Consider the following 18,831-nt stretch of genomic DNA (forward strand, 5'->3'; position numbering starts at 1 on the left):
TCTTGCATGTGAGGGAGCGTGCACGGACGCGCTCTTACGATGGAAGTAGACGTCTAGAAAATAGACAGATCATCAACCTTGGTTCTTCGACAATCTGTCTTTTTGCCTGTGCCCGCACTCACCCCAGCATGCCCGCCCCGTGATATGACCATCGATAACACCTCTCGGTGCCCCGTTGTTCCTCCGCCACTCGCCTGACCCGCCTCGAATCGTCACGGCCATTGAACCCACCGCAACCTCCCCGCGCCGCGACCATGTCCGACTCCGCCATGTACCACGCCACAGGCACGGGCTCTGTCAATCCTCCGAATGCGAACGGCAGGCAAGACGAGCCCAACGCATGGCGCCCACCAGTCGCTGCGAGCCCTGCTGGCTACCAGCAGACCGGAAGCCCAGCAATGGCTCAACCCCCGAATCAGTACGCCGGCACGCCAGCGCGATACGGCACGCCAGTTCAGCAAGAAAGTTACTTTCCAGACCAGACGGCTCTGCAGGGCCAACAACAGTACCAGGGCGATCAGGACGTGAACAACCTCGCGGGGCAAATGGGGGCAGTCGGATTGGGCGTGGATCCAGCGGCACACCCTAAGAACAAGAAGAAGAACAGGCATGCATATCATAATCTCGAGGGGCCTGGAGGGAGTGCACAACCGTTTGCTGGCTCGCCGCAGAACGGCACGCCGTCACAATTCCTAAACCAGAACTCGCCGCAAGTTGGAGGAGCGCAATGGATGGAGCCTCAGATCACTCCCGCCATGAGCCAGTTCCCCGCGCCCGTAAACCCCATCTTCTCGCCTGGGTCGCAGGCCTCGCCCATGCAGTATGCTGCGAGAACGCCAGCACCGCCACACCAGACCGGAGGAGCCGCGGTCGGATCAGCTCAAGGACGTGTAGACCCCGAGCAGATTCCAAGCATACCAAAGTCGCGAGATGCGCCAGCGAGATACTACCTAGAAAACGTGTACCCAACCATGGAGCACCACCTACCACCTCCCGCCACGGTCCCCTTCGTCGCCTTTGACCAGGGCAATTCTTCACCCAAGTTCGCACGGTTGACGATGAACAACATCCCACTCACTGCGCAAGCCCTCTCTGCGACTTCGTTACCACTTGGCATGGTTCTGCAACCACTGGCTGCTCAACAGGAAGGTGAGCAGTCTATACCTGTACTGGACTTTGGCGACATGGGGCCGCCAAGGTGTGCAAGATGTCGCGCATACATCAATCCCTTTATGCAGTTCAAGGCTGGTGGAAACAAGGTCGTGTGCAATCTGTGTACCTACCCGGGCGACGTTCCTGGTGAATACTTTGCGCCTACAGATCAGTCTGGCGTCCGGATAGACAGACTGCAGCGTCCGGAGCTCACTCTAGGCACTGTCGACTTCCTAGTGCCCAAGGAATACTGGTCAAAGGAGCCTGTCGGCTTGCGATGGCTGTTCCTGGTCGACGTGAGTGCTGAGGCTGTCAACCGTGGCTTCCTCCATGGATTCTGTGAGGGCATCATGAAAGCACTTTATGGCAAGTCAGGGGCCGAAGGCGAGGACAGCGAAGCCACGACTCGCATACCAAAGGGCGCCAAAGTCGGCATCGTGACGTTCGATAAGGAAATGCACTTTTACAACCTCAATTCCAGTCTGACAAGCGCCCAAATGCTGGTCATGTCCGATCTGGAGGATCCTTTCTTACCGTTCAGCGAAGGTTTGTTTGTCGACCCTGTGGAATCTAAAACTGTCATTACAGCACTTCTCGCACAATTGCCCAACATGTTCTCCGAAGTCAAGAATCCCGAACCGGCGCTACTTCCCACCCTGAACTCTGCAGTAGCAGCCTTGTTAGCGACAGGTGGAAAGATAGTGTGCTCTTTGGCTGCGCTTCCTACATGGGGTCCTGGTCGACTGATGCTACGCGACGACGGCAATGCAGCAAACACGGATGCCGAGAAGAAGCTGCTTCAGACCGAACATCCTGGTTTCAAGAAGGTTGCCGAGAAGATGGTGCAAAACGGTATTGGTGTGGACTTCTTCCTTGCAGCACCTAGCGGAGGCTATCTTGACATTGCGACAATTGGTAAGCTATATATATTTCTGGTAGATATTACCTGCTAACGCATGCTAGGTCACGTTTCCGCTGTAACAGGTGGAGAGGTCTTCTACTACCCCAACTTCCACTCACCGAGGGATACGCTCAAGCTGTCCAAGGAGATTCAGCACACAGTCACACGAGAGACCGGATATCAAGCGCTGATGAAGGTTCGCTGCTCGACTGGCCTGCAGGTCTCTGCCTACCACGGAAACTTCTACCACCACACTTTTGGCGCCGATCTGGAGTTTGGAGTCATCGACGCCGACAAGGCTATTGGTGTTATGTTCAGCTACGATGGCAAACTGGATCCCAAGCTCGACGCGCACTTCCAGAGCGCGCTCCTGTATACAGCTGCGAACGGTGAGCGACGAGTACGGTGCACCAACATCGTGGCTAGCGTCAGCGCGAACACTGGCGAATGCATGAAGTTTGTCGATCAGGATGCTGTGGTGAACATCATCGCGAAGGAAGCTGCTGCTCGCATGACTGAGAAGAACCTTAAGGAGATCCGAGGAGCTCTGACGGAGAAGACTGTCGACATTCTTGCGGGCTACAGGAAGAATTTCACTGGCAACAACCCACCAGGCCAACTTGTGCTACCAGAGAACCTAAAAGAGTTCGGCATGTACATCCTTGGGTTGATCAAGTCGAGAGCCTTCAAGGGAGGCAAGGAGCCCACCGATCGGAGAGTCCATGACATGCGGATGATCAAGTCGATGGGACCGTTGGAGATGTCACTATACCTCTACCCTCGAATCATCGCAATCCACAACCTCGATGCGCGTGACGGCTTCGCAAACGAAAAGGGCCATCTTGTCATGCCCGAAAGCATACGCGCATCATTCTCCAAGGTCGAGGAAGGCGGGGCATACATTGTAGACAATGGCCAGGTATGCTTGCTATGGCTACACACGCAAGTCTCACCCAACTTGCTAGAAGACCTGTTCGGCGAAGGCAAAAATAGCCTGAAAGCGCTCGATCCCTTCCAATCCACTCTCCCTGTTCTCGAGACCCACCTCAATGCTCAAGTACGGAATATCCTACAATACCTAGAAGGCACAAGAGCTTCCAAGGCGCTCACAATACAACTCGCGCGACAAGGTCTTGACGGCGCGGAATACGAATTTGCGAGGTTGTTGTACGAGGACCGAAACAATGAAGCGCAGAGCTATGTCGACTGGCTTGTGCATGTCCACCGGCATATACAATTAGAGGTAATATGACCTGGACCTCCACGATAGGAAACAGTCTTGCTAAAACTTGAACAGCTCGCAGGACAGCGCAAGAAGGACGACTCAGTGGACAGTGTTGGCTCGACGTTCGTAGGTCTGCGAACACCTTACTGGGGCTAGAGAAGCAAATTGGCGACGATGATTGAGCGTGTATTGCATAGCGAAAGCGAGGATTTGGCGAACATTATTACAGAGGGATGATAAGCGCGTATCCAGAGCACCAAAACATATTTCTTCACTTCAAAATTCTCTCTGGCGTTGGTTTTGATGTTCCCACTTCTAGCATCGCAGGTGGTTGCGAGACAGTGCCGTTCATGTGACCATCGGGGAAAGGTTTTACCGATGTTAGCGCGCCTCGCTTGCGCATTTTCAACCCACCAAAACAGCGTCTCGAACTTCAGCCGTCGCTCGAACGTTACTAACCCAACAGCATCCGCGCAGTCAAGTCAAGATGCCTACTCGCCTTACCAAGACCCGCAAGCACCGCGTATGTCGCATACTCGTTCTACAACAATGATAATCGCTAACACAGTATCCAGGGTCACGTCTCCGCCGGTCACGGACGTGTCGGGTAATTGACACCTGCGAGACTTGGGCTCGAATTTTCGCAGCGCAACAATTGCTAACAAACAAACAGAAAGCACCGCAAGCATCCCGGTGGTCGTGGTATGGCCGGTGGTCAGCACCACCACCGAACCAACATCGACAAGTACCATCCCGGTTACTTCGGAAAGATTGGTATGAGGTACTTCCACAAGCAGCAGAACCTGTTCTGGAAGCCCGTCATCAACCTCGACAAGCTCTGGTCTCTCATCCCCGCTGAGAAGCGCGACGAGTACCTCGCCAAGAAGGGTGGCAACGCTCCCGTCCTCAACCTCCTCGACTACGGCTACTCCAAGCTCCTCGGAAAGGGCCGTCTCCCCGAGGTCCCCATTGTCGTTCGCGCCCGCTACGTCAGCGCCGAGGCGGAGAAGAAGATCAAGGAGGCCGGCGGTGTCGTTCAGCTCGTCGCATAAATAGCGCCACGATACGATTGTGCATGATAAGGCGTCTCGGAATCATACAAAAGGATAACGGCAATGATTGGGATGGATCTTCAAGTCCGCAGTATACCCCACGGGTCTGCGTAGACTTGCGTTCAGCGTGGTGGCTGAGGAATGTTTCATAGACAATATGACCATTCCTGAATCAACCTTTGGCCTTTGGTGGCTTTCTCGCTCATGCGATGTCTGGACGATTGGTGTTTGGATGGCGGCGCTATCCTTCGGCGGCCTCGTCTGGTGATGTTGTGACGTTCTTGCGCTGTGTGATGTGATGTGAAAATTTTGATATGCTAACCAACCACGAGTCTAGTATTCCTGCCAACTCCTGACCGTATTCGATGGGCTCGTACTTATCCGCGCCTACGCTGATTCACTTCCATCGACCTGCAACCGGTCATTGTTGTCAACACGCTTCCACGATGCATACCCACAGCAATCGCGCTGTTGATCATTTCATGTCAATATTCGCACGCGATTGCTCGGGTATTCTGAATAGTATGCTACACCAGGCAGTACAAATGGCAATCAATAACATTTCAGTATCTCATTCGACTGTAGGTGCCTTTTCCCAACTGGAAACACACACTGCATTCATCGGCATTTCGTATTGAGGTTTCATTTCCTATCTTTTCATTCTCATGCCCCGAGACGAGAATTCGTTGAAGATCGTTTAAAAGCCAGTCAATCACATCTAGCGACTAACAGTTCAGCCATCTTCTAGATGGATGTCTTGTCTTCGAAGTAACAACCCAGCGATCCCGCGACGACTTCGCAGATCCATCGAAGAGAGACTTCCGTAGCAACTTTCAAAGTCAGCCGCGCATCGCTCACCACGTCTTCCGTGTAGCCTCTCCATTCTCATCCATCAATACCAATGCCGTATACTAGAAATCTCTTTATCTCCCCTTATGATCAGCACACGGCTTGTGAGCACTAACCCCTTACATTAAAGGGCTCGGCTCCCGTGAAATAGACAGTGAACTACTGTGTATCTCTGGTGCGCGAAAATTCGGCGGCAGAGTAAGATTGCTCGAATGTGATTTGGCAGCGCGGACACGATGAGCATATTGCTTGTTGGCTTCGCGCTGGGAGTTGAAATGTCGTTGTAGGGTTTCTCGGGGAGACGGGGACGAGGCGGGGTTGTGGGGTGTGATGGGCTGGTTAGCATCGTTAGTGTAAGACAAGAAGCAAAAGGATGGATTGTGAGAGATCTCGACTTACGTCTTCTGGGCGTGAGAAACCACCAGGTAGTTCGTTTGCTCGTCCAGTGGGCAGTGTAGTGGTTGCATAGAAACCATCTGACAGTTCATCTCGCTGTTGAACAGGGGAAGCAGTCTGCTTGTTCTGATCCCTTTCGAGATCAAGCATCAGATTCCGTATCTCCTCTGCTGCTCCAAAGTGGAGAGGTAAATCTTCAAGTCTCGTTCGCCGTAAACGGTCGCCGAGACTTGAGCTTGACTCTGAATGTGCTTGTCTGGATACGTGCTCGGTATTCTCACCGGCCCCTGAAGGCCAGACGTTTGATCCTAGTAGCGGTGATGGCGTTCTAATGCTCTCGGGTGCGCGCTGTATCATCTTCGAGAGGTCGACGGGCGGACCAATAACACCCTGCATCTGGCTTCCTACGTTCACGACTCGCGGTTTCGATCTTGGCCGGTTGTCTCCTTCTCCTATCTTCGTTTGGGAGTTACTTTGAGGTTCTCTTCTAGCACCCCTTTTATTTTCAGCATTCCACGTTGTCTTGTCGTGAAGCGGAATTATCTGCGACCCCAGCAGTCTTTCGTGAATCCTCTCATCTTCTTCTTTCTTCTGCGTCCGACCGTTCTTCCTAGACAGAAAGGCCCTAGCATACTTCCTTGGCACAATAGACACCATACCGACAGCCTCGTCATTCTTGACAGGCACAGCAGCACCATCCGGTGAAACGGAACCGGGTCGACATGTGAAAGTGTTCAAGAACCGTCCCACCATATTCACCTTCTTCTTCTCACCAGCCTGTCCCCTTTGCTCAACCTCCATCTCATCTCCTACACGACGTCCATATTCTTCTCCCGCAGACCCCAAGATACGTTCATTACGGTATTGAACAGGCGAGGATGCAGCGCGTTGTCTGCGATTCCTCGGTGCCTCTCCTCGCCTCAGATGCTGCTCGCTCTCCGTGTTGTAACCTTGCAGGTCTTGCCAGTATTGCTGGGTCTCTTGCTGGCTCATACCGTGATAGGGATGATTCAACGCATATTCTCTCTCTTCTACATCGTTGTGTGCATATGCGCCCAGTTCCGAAGGGTATTGTACGGGACTTCTTGGTGATGAGGGGGAGACGGGGAATAGGACGTGGGACGATGCGATGAACGGTGTGATGGGCGATATTGTGCGATCTGATGGGTATATAGGGAAGGGCGATCGGTGTGTGGAAGGCGTGATGTCGCGGTTGGTGGGGTATGGGGATTGTGTGGGTGGAGGGGGTTGGGGTTGGGAGGTTGGAGCGTCTTCAGGGAAAGGATTTGTCAATATCGATAGTTCGGATGAGGATTTTGCATTTGCATTGCTAGAGTAGTTGGGGGTTGGAAGTGATCCGTGGTTGGGCTGGCGGGCAAGTGGTATGAGGTCGTCGTCTTCGGGGTAGGGGTTTGAAACAATATCCTCCTCGTCATCTTGTCTATGGTTCGGCGCCTCTTCGCTGTATTTTTGGAGCATGTCTTGTATCTCGCATCTCTTCGTCTTATTGACCTACGCATCGCGATCAGTACTAGTTGCTTTACAGCAACCCTGGGTGCTCATGCGTTGATAACGTACCGTAGAATACCTCTCCCCACTCTGATACATCCTCTCTACCTCATCCAACCTTGTCTTCCTCATCGCCCTACTGTGCATACTATGATAAGCGACATATGGTTCACTCACCATGTCCTCGTTCAGGAACGGCTCTTCTGCGATAAGACTCTCCAAGCTCATATATCGCTCATAATCTCTGTCCATATCTAATTCCCAGTCTTCCCTTTCGTAGTATTCCTCGTCACCTTCATCGATTCCTTCCCCCTCTCCATCTCCCAGGGGCTCCATACTATCGGACCTTACGTCGCAGTCTTGCTCTTCATTTCTTTGATCCAGGCCCAGCAAGTCTCCATCCACTGGACTCAGATCCCTCAGGTCGTCTTCTGACGCCTGCGGTCCGTCATAGTATTCATGCAAAGACACACCAAGTGTGTAGCGAGCGGCTTCTCCGCGCCAACCCAGAGTATCGCGGCGCACGGTATTGGTGATTATGGTTTTGAAAGAGGTCGCGTTTGAATTTGTGCTCTCGCGGATAGCGGCGATGCGATCGCGGATCCGGGCGAGGTAGAGGGCCGTCTGGTTGGGAGACATTGTGGGAGGATGCGTCTGTGAAATGGATTGCGGGAGCCGTCACGCAGACGCTGTGTTTATCGACCTTGCAATGCACAGAACGATGGAAGTCGAATCGGAGCTGATGGTTCGACGTCTTCTTGTCTATCCGATCGTGGACCAGCGATAGATGAGTCGCGTTTGTCGCTTCTGCTTGAGAAATGGAACCGGTTGTCGAATTATCGGGCTGGCACTGTGCACGGTGGGCTTCTGAAGTTTGGAACCGAGTAAGGATATCCCATTGCTCGTGCGATGGTTGGCGGTTGAGCGTTCTCCAACTGTCAAGTATCAGTGGGCTCTGACATTATTACCCGAATATTGGACCCTTATAACCATCGATCACATAAGCCACATATGCGATACGCGCCGTTTACGAGGATGTGTTCCATTAGGGTATCCACAACACTACTCTGCCTTTTCTCCTAGACCCAACAAGCTCAAAAGTACCTCTTTTGCCTTGTCTGGTTCAACACTCCCGTCCGGAGCTCTAATCACCATCTGCCCTACGAACCATCCTACCTTCTTCACCTGGCCCTTCTCGGTGATGTCTCTCACCATGTCCGGCTTTTCTTCTAGCAGCGTTTGCGCCAACTTGACGTACTCTTCTTGGCTGAGTGGCTGCAGTAGAAGGTTCTCTTGATGTACGACTTCTGCTGCGCTGCGTGGATCGCCTTCGAATTTGATGGCAAGCAGGCGTTTTGCGGAAGGCGACGTGACTTCTCTGCGAAGCACGTGTGAAATGACACTAGCAAGATAGTTGGCTGGAACGCGGTCAGGGTCCCAAGGTTCATCTTGGAAGAGAGAGCCAAGCTCCATCAGCACCCTTGAGCAGCGTCAGTCTGAAGTGTTCCATATCACAGTTGGCGAACTTACCAGTTCCCAGTGATCTTGCCCAATGTTGCTAGCGGAACATCCTTCTCGTTTTGCTCAGTTTCTACTAGGCAGCGAACAACGTCTGCGAAATACTCCAAGCGTTCACCATCGTCGAGAGAGAGGAGTGTGATGGCGTCTTTGGTGGTGAGCCCGTAGGTGTTTGCGAGTAGATTAACAGTCACATCGGGGAGCTTTGGCAGGGTATTTCGGAGGTGTTCGACAAGGTCCTGAAATGATTAGCAAAACGTTCGTACTGATAAAGACTTTGAAACATACAGTCCCGATAAAGACAGGAGCTATATCCGGATCTGGCATGTAGCGGTAGTCAATCTCGCCCTCTTTGCCTCGCAGACGTTTCGTGGTCTTGCTGCCGAGAGTCCATCCGCGTGTCTCGCCCTCAACAACACCGCCACTTTCGAGGAGGTCGATTTGTCGATCACGCTCAGCGATGATAGCATCTTCGACAGCCTTGGTGCTTGACAAGTTCTTGATCTCAGTCCGCTGGCCCAACCCAGTAACACCAGAGTATGAGTGGCTAGCTTCGGACGACTCCCCTCCACGTTGGCGAACGGATACGTTGACATCAGCACGCAGTCCTCCCAACTCCATGCCCGTTGTACAGGCGTTGACAGCCTTGAGTGTGTTTTGTATTTTGCGAACGACGACGGCTGCAACTGTGGGGTCGTGGATCTGAGGGAGGGTAATGATTTCGATCAGAGGATGCGAGACGCGATTAAAGTCGAGCAGGTGGGTCGAAGGAGGCTGCTGCACAGTCTTTGCGGTATCCTGCTCCATCTGGATCTGCTTGATGCCAATGTCAAAGGGCTCTGGCTGCGGGGCAGCGCCAGGCGGAAAGTCATGAGGGTAGAGGGTGATTTTTCCATTCTTCGCAAAAGGCTCGTAGTACTGCGTGATCTGGTATCCAGCGGGCTGATCTTGGTAGAAGTAGTGCTTGCGGTCGAAGCTGCTCTTATGCTGAATCTCGCAGTCGAAGGCTATGGCGGCGCGCAGGGCGGGGAGGAGGGTCTCTTTCTGGAAGTGAGGCTGAGTGCCAGGAAATGCGACGTCGAATAGAGAGACATGGGTATTTGGTAATTCGCTGATCGAGGTCGCAGCACTGGAGAAGAGCTTCCGCGCAGTGTTGAGTTCGGCATGGACTTCGATTCCGACTGTCAGCTCCCACTTCTCTAGTCGTGCATCTTTGCCTTTTTTCGAAGATTTTGATGCGCCACTAGAGGCGCTCTTGTCTTTCTTCTGTTGCTTTGCGGCGTCTTTCAGCAACTTGCGGAAGGCGGTGCCATCTTGAGGTGGTGGTGGCTGCGTCTCAGTCTGGAGAGATCGTGTCGTGTGACGCGTCGGTAGGCGTAGGGTACCCAATTGGGACTGTCTGACTCGGCGCAGACATGATTGACATATGAACGGCTGTTTTGAGGCTGTCGCAAGGGTATTGCAGGTAGTGCGGGCGAACATGGCGTGAAGTCTGGCGAGCAGCAGTTCCGATGCCCTGCACTGTTGCGGACGGTCTGTGCTCACCTCCGACTGGCCGTGGATCAGCGACACACGACATCATCAATCCAATACTTCAACGCCAGGGTGTGAATTCTCCGCCAACGCCAAAACCTCTCGCGTCGCTTGTTCCAGTCAGAAATGTTTCGGCGCCGGCCGAAAGGTCGTCGTGGTCGACGGGACTTGCCAGCTTGACCTACGCGGCACCGCATCCACGACCGATCGTTGCCTACGTCACCTTGTCAAGTAACTTCTGGAGCTTCCTGATCGACCACTCAAGGAGGGCTTGCCTTTTCCCTGGCCTTCTTCGCTTCGCTCTCTCGAGATTGATAAGGTAAAGGTTGGATGCGACTGTGAATGGGTTCTCAGTCGCCGACTGGGGCGAATCTGACCGGTATGAGCTTTCAACAGCGCCGCGCGTCTCCGGCGCTGTACTTCCGATACTTGCATGCACAGTCGTCGGCGCGTATATGTGGACGTAACAAGTCACGTTCTGAAAGAAAGTGTGCTCACCCTCGTTAGGGCGAGGAACGTCGGAACTATCGACGTTTGCCATGCGACTCGCTTCGTCTGTCTTTCTTCTTGTGCATACGAGCCTTCAATCTCTTCAGACGATTGCGACACCTTTGCCACGCCTCTTCGTCGCTAGGATTGTCGGCGGCGTGCTTGAACTGCCCAGGATGCACGTACACTCCTGGCCAAAGGCTAAAGTCGGCCTCGGAGGGATGGCTTGTGTCCTGAGAGAATCGCACACTACGACTACTGCGAACACTGGCCCCCATACGTGCGACCTTAGAAGGATCTTGGGTCTAAGCCTGCTGGAAGGACTGCGAATCCTGGACGCAACACGAGGAACCAACAAATGACTCAGAACTTGCCCTTGACAATGTTTTCTGCCACGGCTTTGACGCTGTTGAACAATTTCCTTGCCTTATCCTTCCTCTCTTTCTTCTTCTGCGCTCTCGCTTCTGATTGCTGCTTTTGCGCCCGAATATCCTCTGGTGAGCGAGTGTCTGGCTGTGCTGGAGGACCTGAAGGGTTGGAAGAGCCTATAGCGGCTGGCTGGGGTCCGGCGGCAAAGTCAGTATACGTAAAGTCGCGTTCTGTTGAGTGACCGTTTCTCGACTCGGCACCACAGTCTCCAGATGTCGTTCCGTGATCACCTCCCGATGTAGTCCCGCCGTCTGCTGCCGACGTTGTACCGCAATCACCTGACGATGTCGTTCCACAATCTCCGAAGGATGAGTAAGAATCCATTCAGAGCCTGGATGATACGATGCGGCAGCTCAAAGATGGAGCTTGAGCGTTAGCCACGCCACGGCGAATCGAAGCTTCTCCCTCCTCTTGGTGGCTTCGTGGTGCTTTCTTTTGACAGAAGTAGCAATCTCAGCTCGCACTTTTCTTCGCTGTTTTTTCTTCTCTTCTCGTTCTTTAAGCCTGCGTTCACGTTCCGCGTTTTGCTCAGCTGTCCAAGCTCCCTGCTTAGCTATCTCCTCAGGTGTCAGAGCGGAATTGTTAACAACAGATTGTGGGATGAAGATAGTTCCTGAGTCTCCTGTCGCGTAGTAGTTGCCACCGTCTCCCGCGTGATGGGAAGTATACGTTGTGCCTCCGTCTCCTGCGTGGTGAGAAGTGTCACAATAAGAAGTACCCGAGTCTGCAAATGAGCTGCTACCGCCACAATCGCCAGCGTCGCCACAATCCGCCATACACTGACTTCAAACCTAGCGATGAAGTTTCAGCTTTAGCAAGGTTACGTATAGACGAAGTTTGGCCTTCTTGCTAGTCGTGTCGGATAGCTTGGCCTTGGTCTCGGACCAGGCTCTGTATCGGATCTCCCTTTTCTGTCGCTTCTGCTCTTCGCGCAGCTCTTGCTTCTTCTTCAGTGCCTCCTTTTGCCCTGCAGTGAGCTGGCGAGGGGGAGCGCTAGGTACGGATGTAGTTATCCCGCTAGAAGTGCCGGAAGCTGGACTTGTGATTGCTTGCGCAGATGTCGCACAAGAACTAGCTCCACAAGACGTATGGGTGGCAGAGCTCATAAAGAACTGGTGTTGTCTACCACAGACGAAGAATGCCCAAGAGACCGGCGAACTTGGCGCGCAGTCCCTTCTTCGACTTGCGGGTTGCTTTCTTCTCGGCCTTGATTTCGAGACGCCTGAGCTTGCGTTGTCTTCGCTCCTCGATGATTCTTCTTCTCTCGCGGGGTTCAAGTGGGTTGGTAAGTGCCGGTCGATTGCTTGAGAGAGTTCGACCCTGTCCTTGGGCTGGACCTGGAAGTGCAGCACAAGACACAGCGCTTGTTACAGACGTAGCAGTCGTGCTCATAAACACACTCGAGCCTTCCGATGGAGGCGTTTCAGTTGTCAGAATTTGCCGTTCAAGATTCTTTTCAACTTAAGGTGAAGCTTGTCAAGCGTGCTTGGAGAAGATGTGATTCCGTTACGGGCCCAGTTCTTCCTCTGCGCCTTTCGTGAACGTGTCTTCTCAAACTTGCGGAGCCGCTGACGGGCAACGTGCAGTCTCTGGTGCGAAGTGAGTGGTCGACCAGAGTACGAGTGTGTTCTGGGGTTGTGGCCTTGGTCGAAGATGGTGCGGCGTCTGCGGATGACACTTGGCCGATGTGAGTGCGCGTGGCGCTTAGGTCGAGCTGGGTTGTTGTAAGGTCGAACGTCAAATGGCATGTACCCAGTGAGTGCAGTGATGCATGTATTGTAGTTGTCGTTCAATGACCTATTGTTGTAGTTGTAGGGTACGGAATGATAAAGGCGACGCGGTGAGGATTGCCTGTAGAGGCTGTACACCGTACAAACGCACCGATGTCGATGTTTAGGGTGATGGAGTCGAGGAGATGTACAGGTTGCTAACGACTAGTATGCCGCGGTGGCAATGAGGATGTACTATGATAATTGTGTGATAGCCAACGATGCCTCGCTGTGGCTCGATGATCATGTGTAAAGGTATGTTGTGGTGGAAGTGTGATGGGGGGTGTTTGTTTGGGTCTCACGCTGGATGAGAAGATACGTGCTTGTCGTGGCTACCTTGAAGGCTAGGGTGCACAGGACCTCTGGCAGGCTCTAACTCCATGTATAAGGGCATGGCTACTGGTCCTTTCCACCCCACGGAGAATGAGCGTTGTAACGACGCAGAAGGTGCGATGAACCGGCACAAACCTGACCGAATAGTCATACTGATGCGCTGCCACTTGTTAGCGGCTCTGTTCAATGGCTGCACTAAAGGTATTTCACTATGAAGTCCAAAAAGCTCACAGCACACATCATTGTAATTTGAGACAGAGATCAAGGGAATGGTCTCTTTGAAGATTTTCTTGGACTCTCCTAGAATAATGTTGTCATTCTTTCGTAAAGATGTTGTTTAAAGCCAAAGGGTATAACATTCCTGCATGTAGTCTCGCCTACATACAGCATCCGATCATTTGTTGATATTTCAAAAACAACATTCAGAAGACAAACTTGCGATCACCCATCATTCCCCAGAGTTCCTCTACCACGGCTTTTTGATCCTCTGGCGTGGCATGGCGCACAGCGAAGTATAGACGACCCTCGAGCGTTGGATTCCAATCACCAGGGTTAGCGCTCGCGACGATACCCCCAGCCTCTTCTAGAATGCACCATCCAGCAGCCACGTCCCAAGACCAAACTCCACCTTCCCAGAACGCATCAAGCATTCCGTGTGCAACGTAGCAAAAGTCCAATGCCGCAGAGCCATTAGACCGTACCGACTTGCACATGGCACCGCCTTCATCTTTGGAGGTCAGGAGAGTGTTATGGATAGAGGTGCGCAGTGCCCAGTTCGCTCCTTTGCGCTGGTTACCCCACTCGATAGCCATCAAGCAGGAGTTGAGTGAAGGCATTGGCTTCGGCTTCTGCTGAACTGGAAGCCTCATCGTGTTCCCGGTAGTAGGCCTCGTCAAGAATGCGCCCTGGCCCCTGACCGCGTGGTACATGTCTCCGCGAAAGGGATTGAACACGACACCGACAACAGGCTTCTTGTTGAGCGTCAAGGCCAGAGAGACTGCGCAATTGGGAACACCCTGGGTGAAATTTAGGGTGCCGTCGATCGGATCAACCACGAAGGTTGGTGCGTCTGCCAGCTTCGTCCCGGCTTTGAATGTCTCTTCTCCGAGGAAGTAGAAAGAGGGGTAGGCCTTTTGCAGGCGATCCTCGGCCATGTTCTCAATCTGCTTGTCGAATACGGTGACGATGTCAGATGTGTTGTTTTTGTATTGGGCTGTCATGATGAGGGAGTATTCCGCTGCCACCATGATATTGCCTGCCTCGGTGGCAATATCGATGAGTACACTCTCGATTTCTTTGAGGTCCTGATGTGTGAGGCCGTATTTGACTAGTGTGGCATTGAAGTCGGTCGACGGGGCTGGGATTGAGGTTACACGAGAGCGTGTGGTCGCTGACAGCAAGGCAGATAGCGTGCTGGTCAGGACTGGTCGTTTGAGTAGAGAGGCCATTGTGGTAGTTTGAGCGAGACTATTAATTCTGGATCTGTAGAAAGTCGTGCCTGGAGTCTTTGAAGGTAGTGAGTGGGTGTGGAATTGGGGGTTGTCGTGGAGTCTAGAAGAACTCGATCGGCTTGGTTTTAACTGCAGCCCAGCACTTGCGTGGTGCTGCAGTGATAGTAGCCGAGTAGTCGCACTGTGTAGTGACTTTGCTTGTAGTTGTTGTTTGCTTACGCCCAGTCCGAGCTGCCAGCGACCTTGAGTGAGAATAGTTCGCAGTGTGAAAGGATTTGAGAATGTTGCCAGACGCGACGGGGTTACAGGCGGCATCGAGTCAGAACTATGGCAAAATTGTATACTGTGGATGGTTTGTTAATACACGAAATAATCTAGCGTGAACGGCCATTTCTTCTTTGTCGTAAGAAAGTTATGGGAGTAAGGAAGCGTAAGTGACAGCTTGTGTATACATGACCGTTGCTTTAGACTGAGCTCAACGGGCCTAGGTCTTATCATGTCTCCGATTAGGTCCGAATAAACACAGTTCATGGTTCTCGCTAAGACTAGATGGTCTTGTAGACATCCGAGGTCTGTGGCAGCCGATTTGTTCCGTTGTGCTCAGAGCTCTGTCGAGGCCCGGACTCCAGAACCATTACCGCAAGTGAAGTGTGAGTACCTTTGACTGTCCTTGAACAGGATCGTTGTAGACCACTACGTATGCCGTCAGCGATGAAGTGGGGGAGTGAAAGCCTAGACAGGCTGAGAGGAAGCTCAACAGCTGGTGCACGTCCCTCCTCTCAGCGGATCCTCATCTGCACCGGGTCTCCGGCCAGACAACACACGCAGCGATCCTGCTTCTGATTCACCAAGACGGCGATCGTAAACATACATAGTAGAAAGAGATAGTCTTGGGCACCACAAGGATGCTTGCATAGGACTCTCGGGTTCCATCGCGTGTAACCATCGTTTGCCTCACCAGACGACGTCATCGCCAGCAACGTACACAGCCAGAACAACAACAACAAGATGCCACAGCCGAAATCTCTACCCAAAGACCGCTACACCAGGCAACGCGCCGCGCGAGAAATACGTCGAAACCTTGCCGCTCTGACACCATCAACATCCCACCCCCAGCTCCAATCGCTATTCTTCGCCGTCCTGCCAGCAGAAATCCGTTTCACAATCTACCAACACGTGCTTTCCCAACAACACGACCCCACCCGCCCCATCGACACCCATTCCATCTCCCCACTGTACCGACCCCGACACACTCACCGCACAAAAATCGACTCAGCCCTGCTCCTCACATGCCGCCTCGTCTACGTCGAAGCTCACCAAATCCCTTTACGCAGTTCCACGCACCATTTCCGGTACCTGGGCAGTACATCATGGCTGTACAACGGAGATATCTGGCTGCACCACATTACCAAGCAGCGAGGCGCAGAACTATATCATCTCCACGATAACCTCGTTGCACTCAAAGCGTCCAACTTTAATAAATTCCTACTCAGCCATTTGTGCTGGAGAAGGATTACTTGGACGATATGCGCGTACCTCCTTCCGCCTTTACTCGCTGAACTGAAGGAACGACAACGGCTTGCGGAGACGGTGGCTAGTTTGGTTCTGCCGAGTAGTTGCCAGGAGGTTAATTTGGAGTTTGAAACGAGGGAGGATTTGTTGCCTGATTGGCCAGGGTTGGAGGATCAGATCGAGGCGTGTAGAGCGCTGGGGTTGCGCAAGGCGGATGGGTCGGTGTTGGAAATTGATAGCAGATATGGCGTGAAGTATACGTGGATGGGGAGCGGGCAGGCGAGGTGGGGCACGAGTGAAGATGCGGTCTGGAAAGAAAAGATGAGGTATCATACTACGAGGCTGTGTTGGAGGGCGAGAGTGCCGAGGAGGGAGTATATGAGTTATGATTTTTTGAATTGTATGGGTGTTGAGAGCGATAAGGAAGGGGTGGTAGAGGAAGTGAAGAGCTTGTGTGGGTAGTCGTGTAAAAGTCCGGTACATGTACACGAAGGACATTGGGGAATATGACCTGAATCTCGCCGGAGACATGCAAGGTTCGTGGGTTCATGTGATCCATTTGCTCTCTGTCTATTTCGTCCTCTTCTGTCACGATTTCGCCCCCTCAACCTGGATATACCAAGTACATAGGAGACCTTCGTCCCCATGCCGCCAACTGCTCACGTACGCGTCAATACGCTAATGTGCGGCGTGCACCAGCGACCGAAGCGACTTTCATATTCCTCGTGCATGGTACTGCTAGAAATCCATTTAACGCCAGGCCAAGAAATAATAAAGACTCAATCCTCCAAGACAGAATACAATTTCAAGATACAAAGGAATAAGAAAGATTCGCACAACTGACCTTGAAAGCGTTCGAAGTACCCTGTGGTGGAGGTCCATCGCACGTACTTGGACAGCCCTTCGTTTTGCATAATAACGTCGTTCCTAACCATGACATGTTTCAACCCAGTACCCTTGGACCGTTTGACTTGCCCTTCTTCTGAACACCACGAGGTATGAACATGGCAGGAGATGATACCACCGCGGGAGTGCTGTTGTTGCCGTTGCCGGCCTTGTTCTTATTGTCCTTGTTGTTCTTGTTCTTTCCTTGCTTGTGTTTGTCGTCCTTCTTCGTGACGGCCTTGACCTCGGAAGTGGCGCGTTTGATGAGGACTGGGTGGCTGCCGATGTACTTGCCGTTCATCTCCTTGGCAGCGCGGAAGTAGTCGTCGGTGTCTGCAAAGCTGACGAAGCCATAACTGCGACTCTTGGTGGACTTTTTGTCTCGTACAACGCGGGCTTTGGAAAGAGAGGGGTACTTTGCAAAGGCTTTGAGGAGCGAATCGTCGGTGACTTCACCAGCGAGGTTGCCGATGAATAGGCGCGGATGCAACGGGTTCCATTCGAGCAGAGTCTCGTCCTCCCACTGCTTTCCACCCCCCTCGCGAATGACAGTCTTGCGCTTGCCATCAGCTGTCGGCCCCGCTGCTTCAGCATCCTGAGGGGCTGCCGGCTCCGGTCGAGCGCCTACGTTCGCACTGCTGGTCTTCTTCGCGTTGGCATCGCCGGCGTTGTATGCGCTGTTCCACTCGGCGATTCGAGCCTCTTCTTCGGGATCATAGGTGCCAGCAAAACTGCGGTTCACGGTTGGGGGAGCTGTGTATGAGGTTGCAGCAGGAGCACCCGTCGCATAGGCTGGGTACGAATAGTTGTTGTAAGCATTGCTGGTCGGGTAAGCGGGTGCTTGGTAGGGGGCGCTCACTGGGGCTTGCGCGTAGCTTGCCGGCGCAGCAAACGCCTGTGGAGGAGCGTGAGCTGCCACCGAGCGCGGTGTGAAGCCAGCAGACATGGTCGAGTTGCCTTGGCCGCGCGCGCCAGCGTTGTTCGGCCTCGAGGGCGGTGCCGAGTATGTGCTAGGCGGCGGCCGCGCTGGGAGAGAGTGATGGGGCTGCATGGTGTAGTAGGAGCTGCGCGTCAGTCCAGGTTAACCTTAGCGAGGTGATGACTTAACCAGCTACTGGTTGGGATGCGCTCTAGTATCGCGAAACTAGGTAGACTGGTGGTAGGACGGTCGGATGACTAAGGTTGCGTCGCAGTCTAGGGCTCGCGCAGATTTTGAAGGGTGGATGTCGGGAGCGCGGGCGCGGAACGTGGCGGTGGTACAGACTGAGTGAGGCGCAGTGATTTCCTTGGGTGTATGTGTGTGTGTGTGTGTGTGTGTGTGTGTGGAAAATAATGCCTCTGTGTGGAACGCGTTCGTGTGAGTGAATAAAACCGCCCAGACAGTCTCACGCAGGTGATTCACCGAGACTGATGCTGACTAGTCGTCAGAGGCAGGCGAGACTTTCCCGAAGCATCTAGCAAGCGATGATGCAGGAGGGCGATGACCGGATCGGCGTTTGAAAGGGGGCAGAGTGGGATGGCGGGCCGGTGTGCAAATTGAATTACCGTGGGGATGCGTTGGATGGGGGCGTCGACGTTGGTGTTATTTGTTGAATCATGTTGCACAAAGTGAGCCGCTTGGCTTCTCCGGCCCCGAATCACGTGGCGCCGGCATGTCGGCAGCCGCTGCACAACATGTGCCCAGCGCAAGGCACGACCTTGGAGACAGCCATAAGGCTCCAGCAGTATCAAAGTAAAAAAAAACAGAGCAATAACTCATCATCGGACATGTCTTTGACGTCGCCTCACTAATCATGAACCATGAGGTAAGCATCGCCAGACTTGTCCG

General features: G+C 53.1%; 6 protein-coding genes across 6 annotated transcripts; 2 read left to right on the plus strand and 4 right to left on the minus strand.

Annotated features, from left to right (window-relative positions):
- Window positions 1-254: 254 nt before the first annotated feature.
- Window positions 255-3,434, plus strand: ACET3X_007490 (uncharacterized protein; the record flags this gene model as incomplete). Its single annotated transcript, XM_069453642.1, has 3 exons — window positions 255-2,067; window positions 2,116-3,296; window positions 3,351-3,434. The coding sequence occupies 3 exons, from the start codon at window positions 255-257 to the stop codon at window positions 3,432-3,434; spliced, it is 3,078 nt and encodes a 1,025-aa protein (XP_069304653.1).
- Window positions 3,435-3,765: 331 nt separating this feature from the next.
- On the plus strand, window positions 3,766-4,330 carry ACET3X_007491 (60S ribosomal protein uL15; the record flags this gene model as incomplete). The annotated part of the gene is made up of 3 exons (XM_069453643.1): window positions 3,766-3,801; window positions 3,854-3,885; window positions 3,952-4,330. The coding sequence occupies 3 exons, from the start codon at window positions 3,766-3,768 to the stop codon at window positions 4,328-4,330; spliced, it is 447 nt and encodes a 148-aa protein (XP_069304654.1).
- A 968-nt stretch (window positions 4,331-5,298) lies between these two features.
- On the minus strand, window positions 5,299-7,723 carry ACET3X_007492 (uncharacterized protein; the record flags this gene model as incomplete). Its single annotated transcript, XM_069453644.1, has 3 exons — window positions 5,299-5,514; window positions 5,579-7,087; window positions 7,262-7,723. The coding sequence occupies 3 exons, from the start codon at window positions 7,721-7,723 to the stop codon at window positions 5,299-5,301; spliced, it is 2,187 nt and encodes a 728-aa protein (XP_069304655.1).
- Window positions 7,724-8,146: 423 nt separating this feature from the next.
- Window positions 8,147-10,084, minus strand: ACET3X_007493 (uncharacterized protein; the record flags this gene model as incomplete). Its single annotated transcript, XM_069453645.1, has 3 exons — window positions 8,147-8,564; window positions 8,615-8,841; window positions 8,891-10,084. The coding sequence occupies 3 exons, from the start codon at window positions 10,082-10,084 to the stop codon at window positions 8,147-8,149; spliced, it is 1,839 nt and encodes a 612-aa protein (XP_069304656.1).
- Window positions 10,085-13,577: 3,493 nt separating this feature from the next.
- Window positions 13,578-14,603, minus strand: ACET3X_007494 (uncharacterized protein; the record flags this gene model as incomplete). The annotated part of the gene is made up of 1 exon (XM_069453646.1): window positions 13,578-14,603. One exon carries the CDS (start codon window positions 14,601-14,603, stop codon window positions 13,578-13,580), a length of 1,026 nt encoding a protein of 341 aa, XP_069304657.1.
- Window positions 14,604-17,061: 2,458 nt separating this feature from the next.
- On the minus strand, window positions 17,062-18,054 carry ACET3X_007495 (uncharacterized protein; the record flags this gene model as incomplete). Its single annotated transcript, XM_069453647.1, has 1 exon — window positions 17,062-18,054. The coding sequence occupies one exon, from the start codon at window positions 18,052-18,054 to the stop codon at window positions 17,062-17,064; it is 993 nt and encodes a 330-aa protein (XP_069304658.1).
- Between the last annotated feature and the right edge of the window lie 777 nt (window positions 18,055-18,831).

The sequence above is a fragment of the Alternaria dauci genome, chromosome 7, assembly GCF_042100115.1.
Source record: "Alternaria dauci strain A2016 chromosome 7, whole genome shotgun sequence".
Taxonomy (NCBI): domain Eukaryota; kingdom Fungi; phylum Ascomycota; class Dothideomycetes; order Pleosporales; family Pleosporaceae; genus Alternaria; species Alternaria dauci.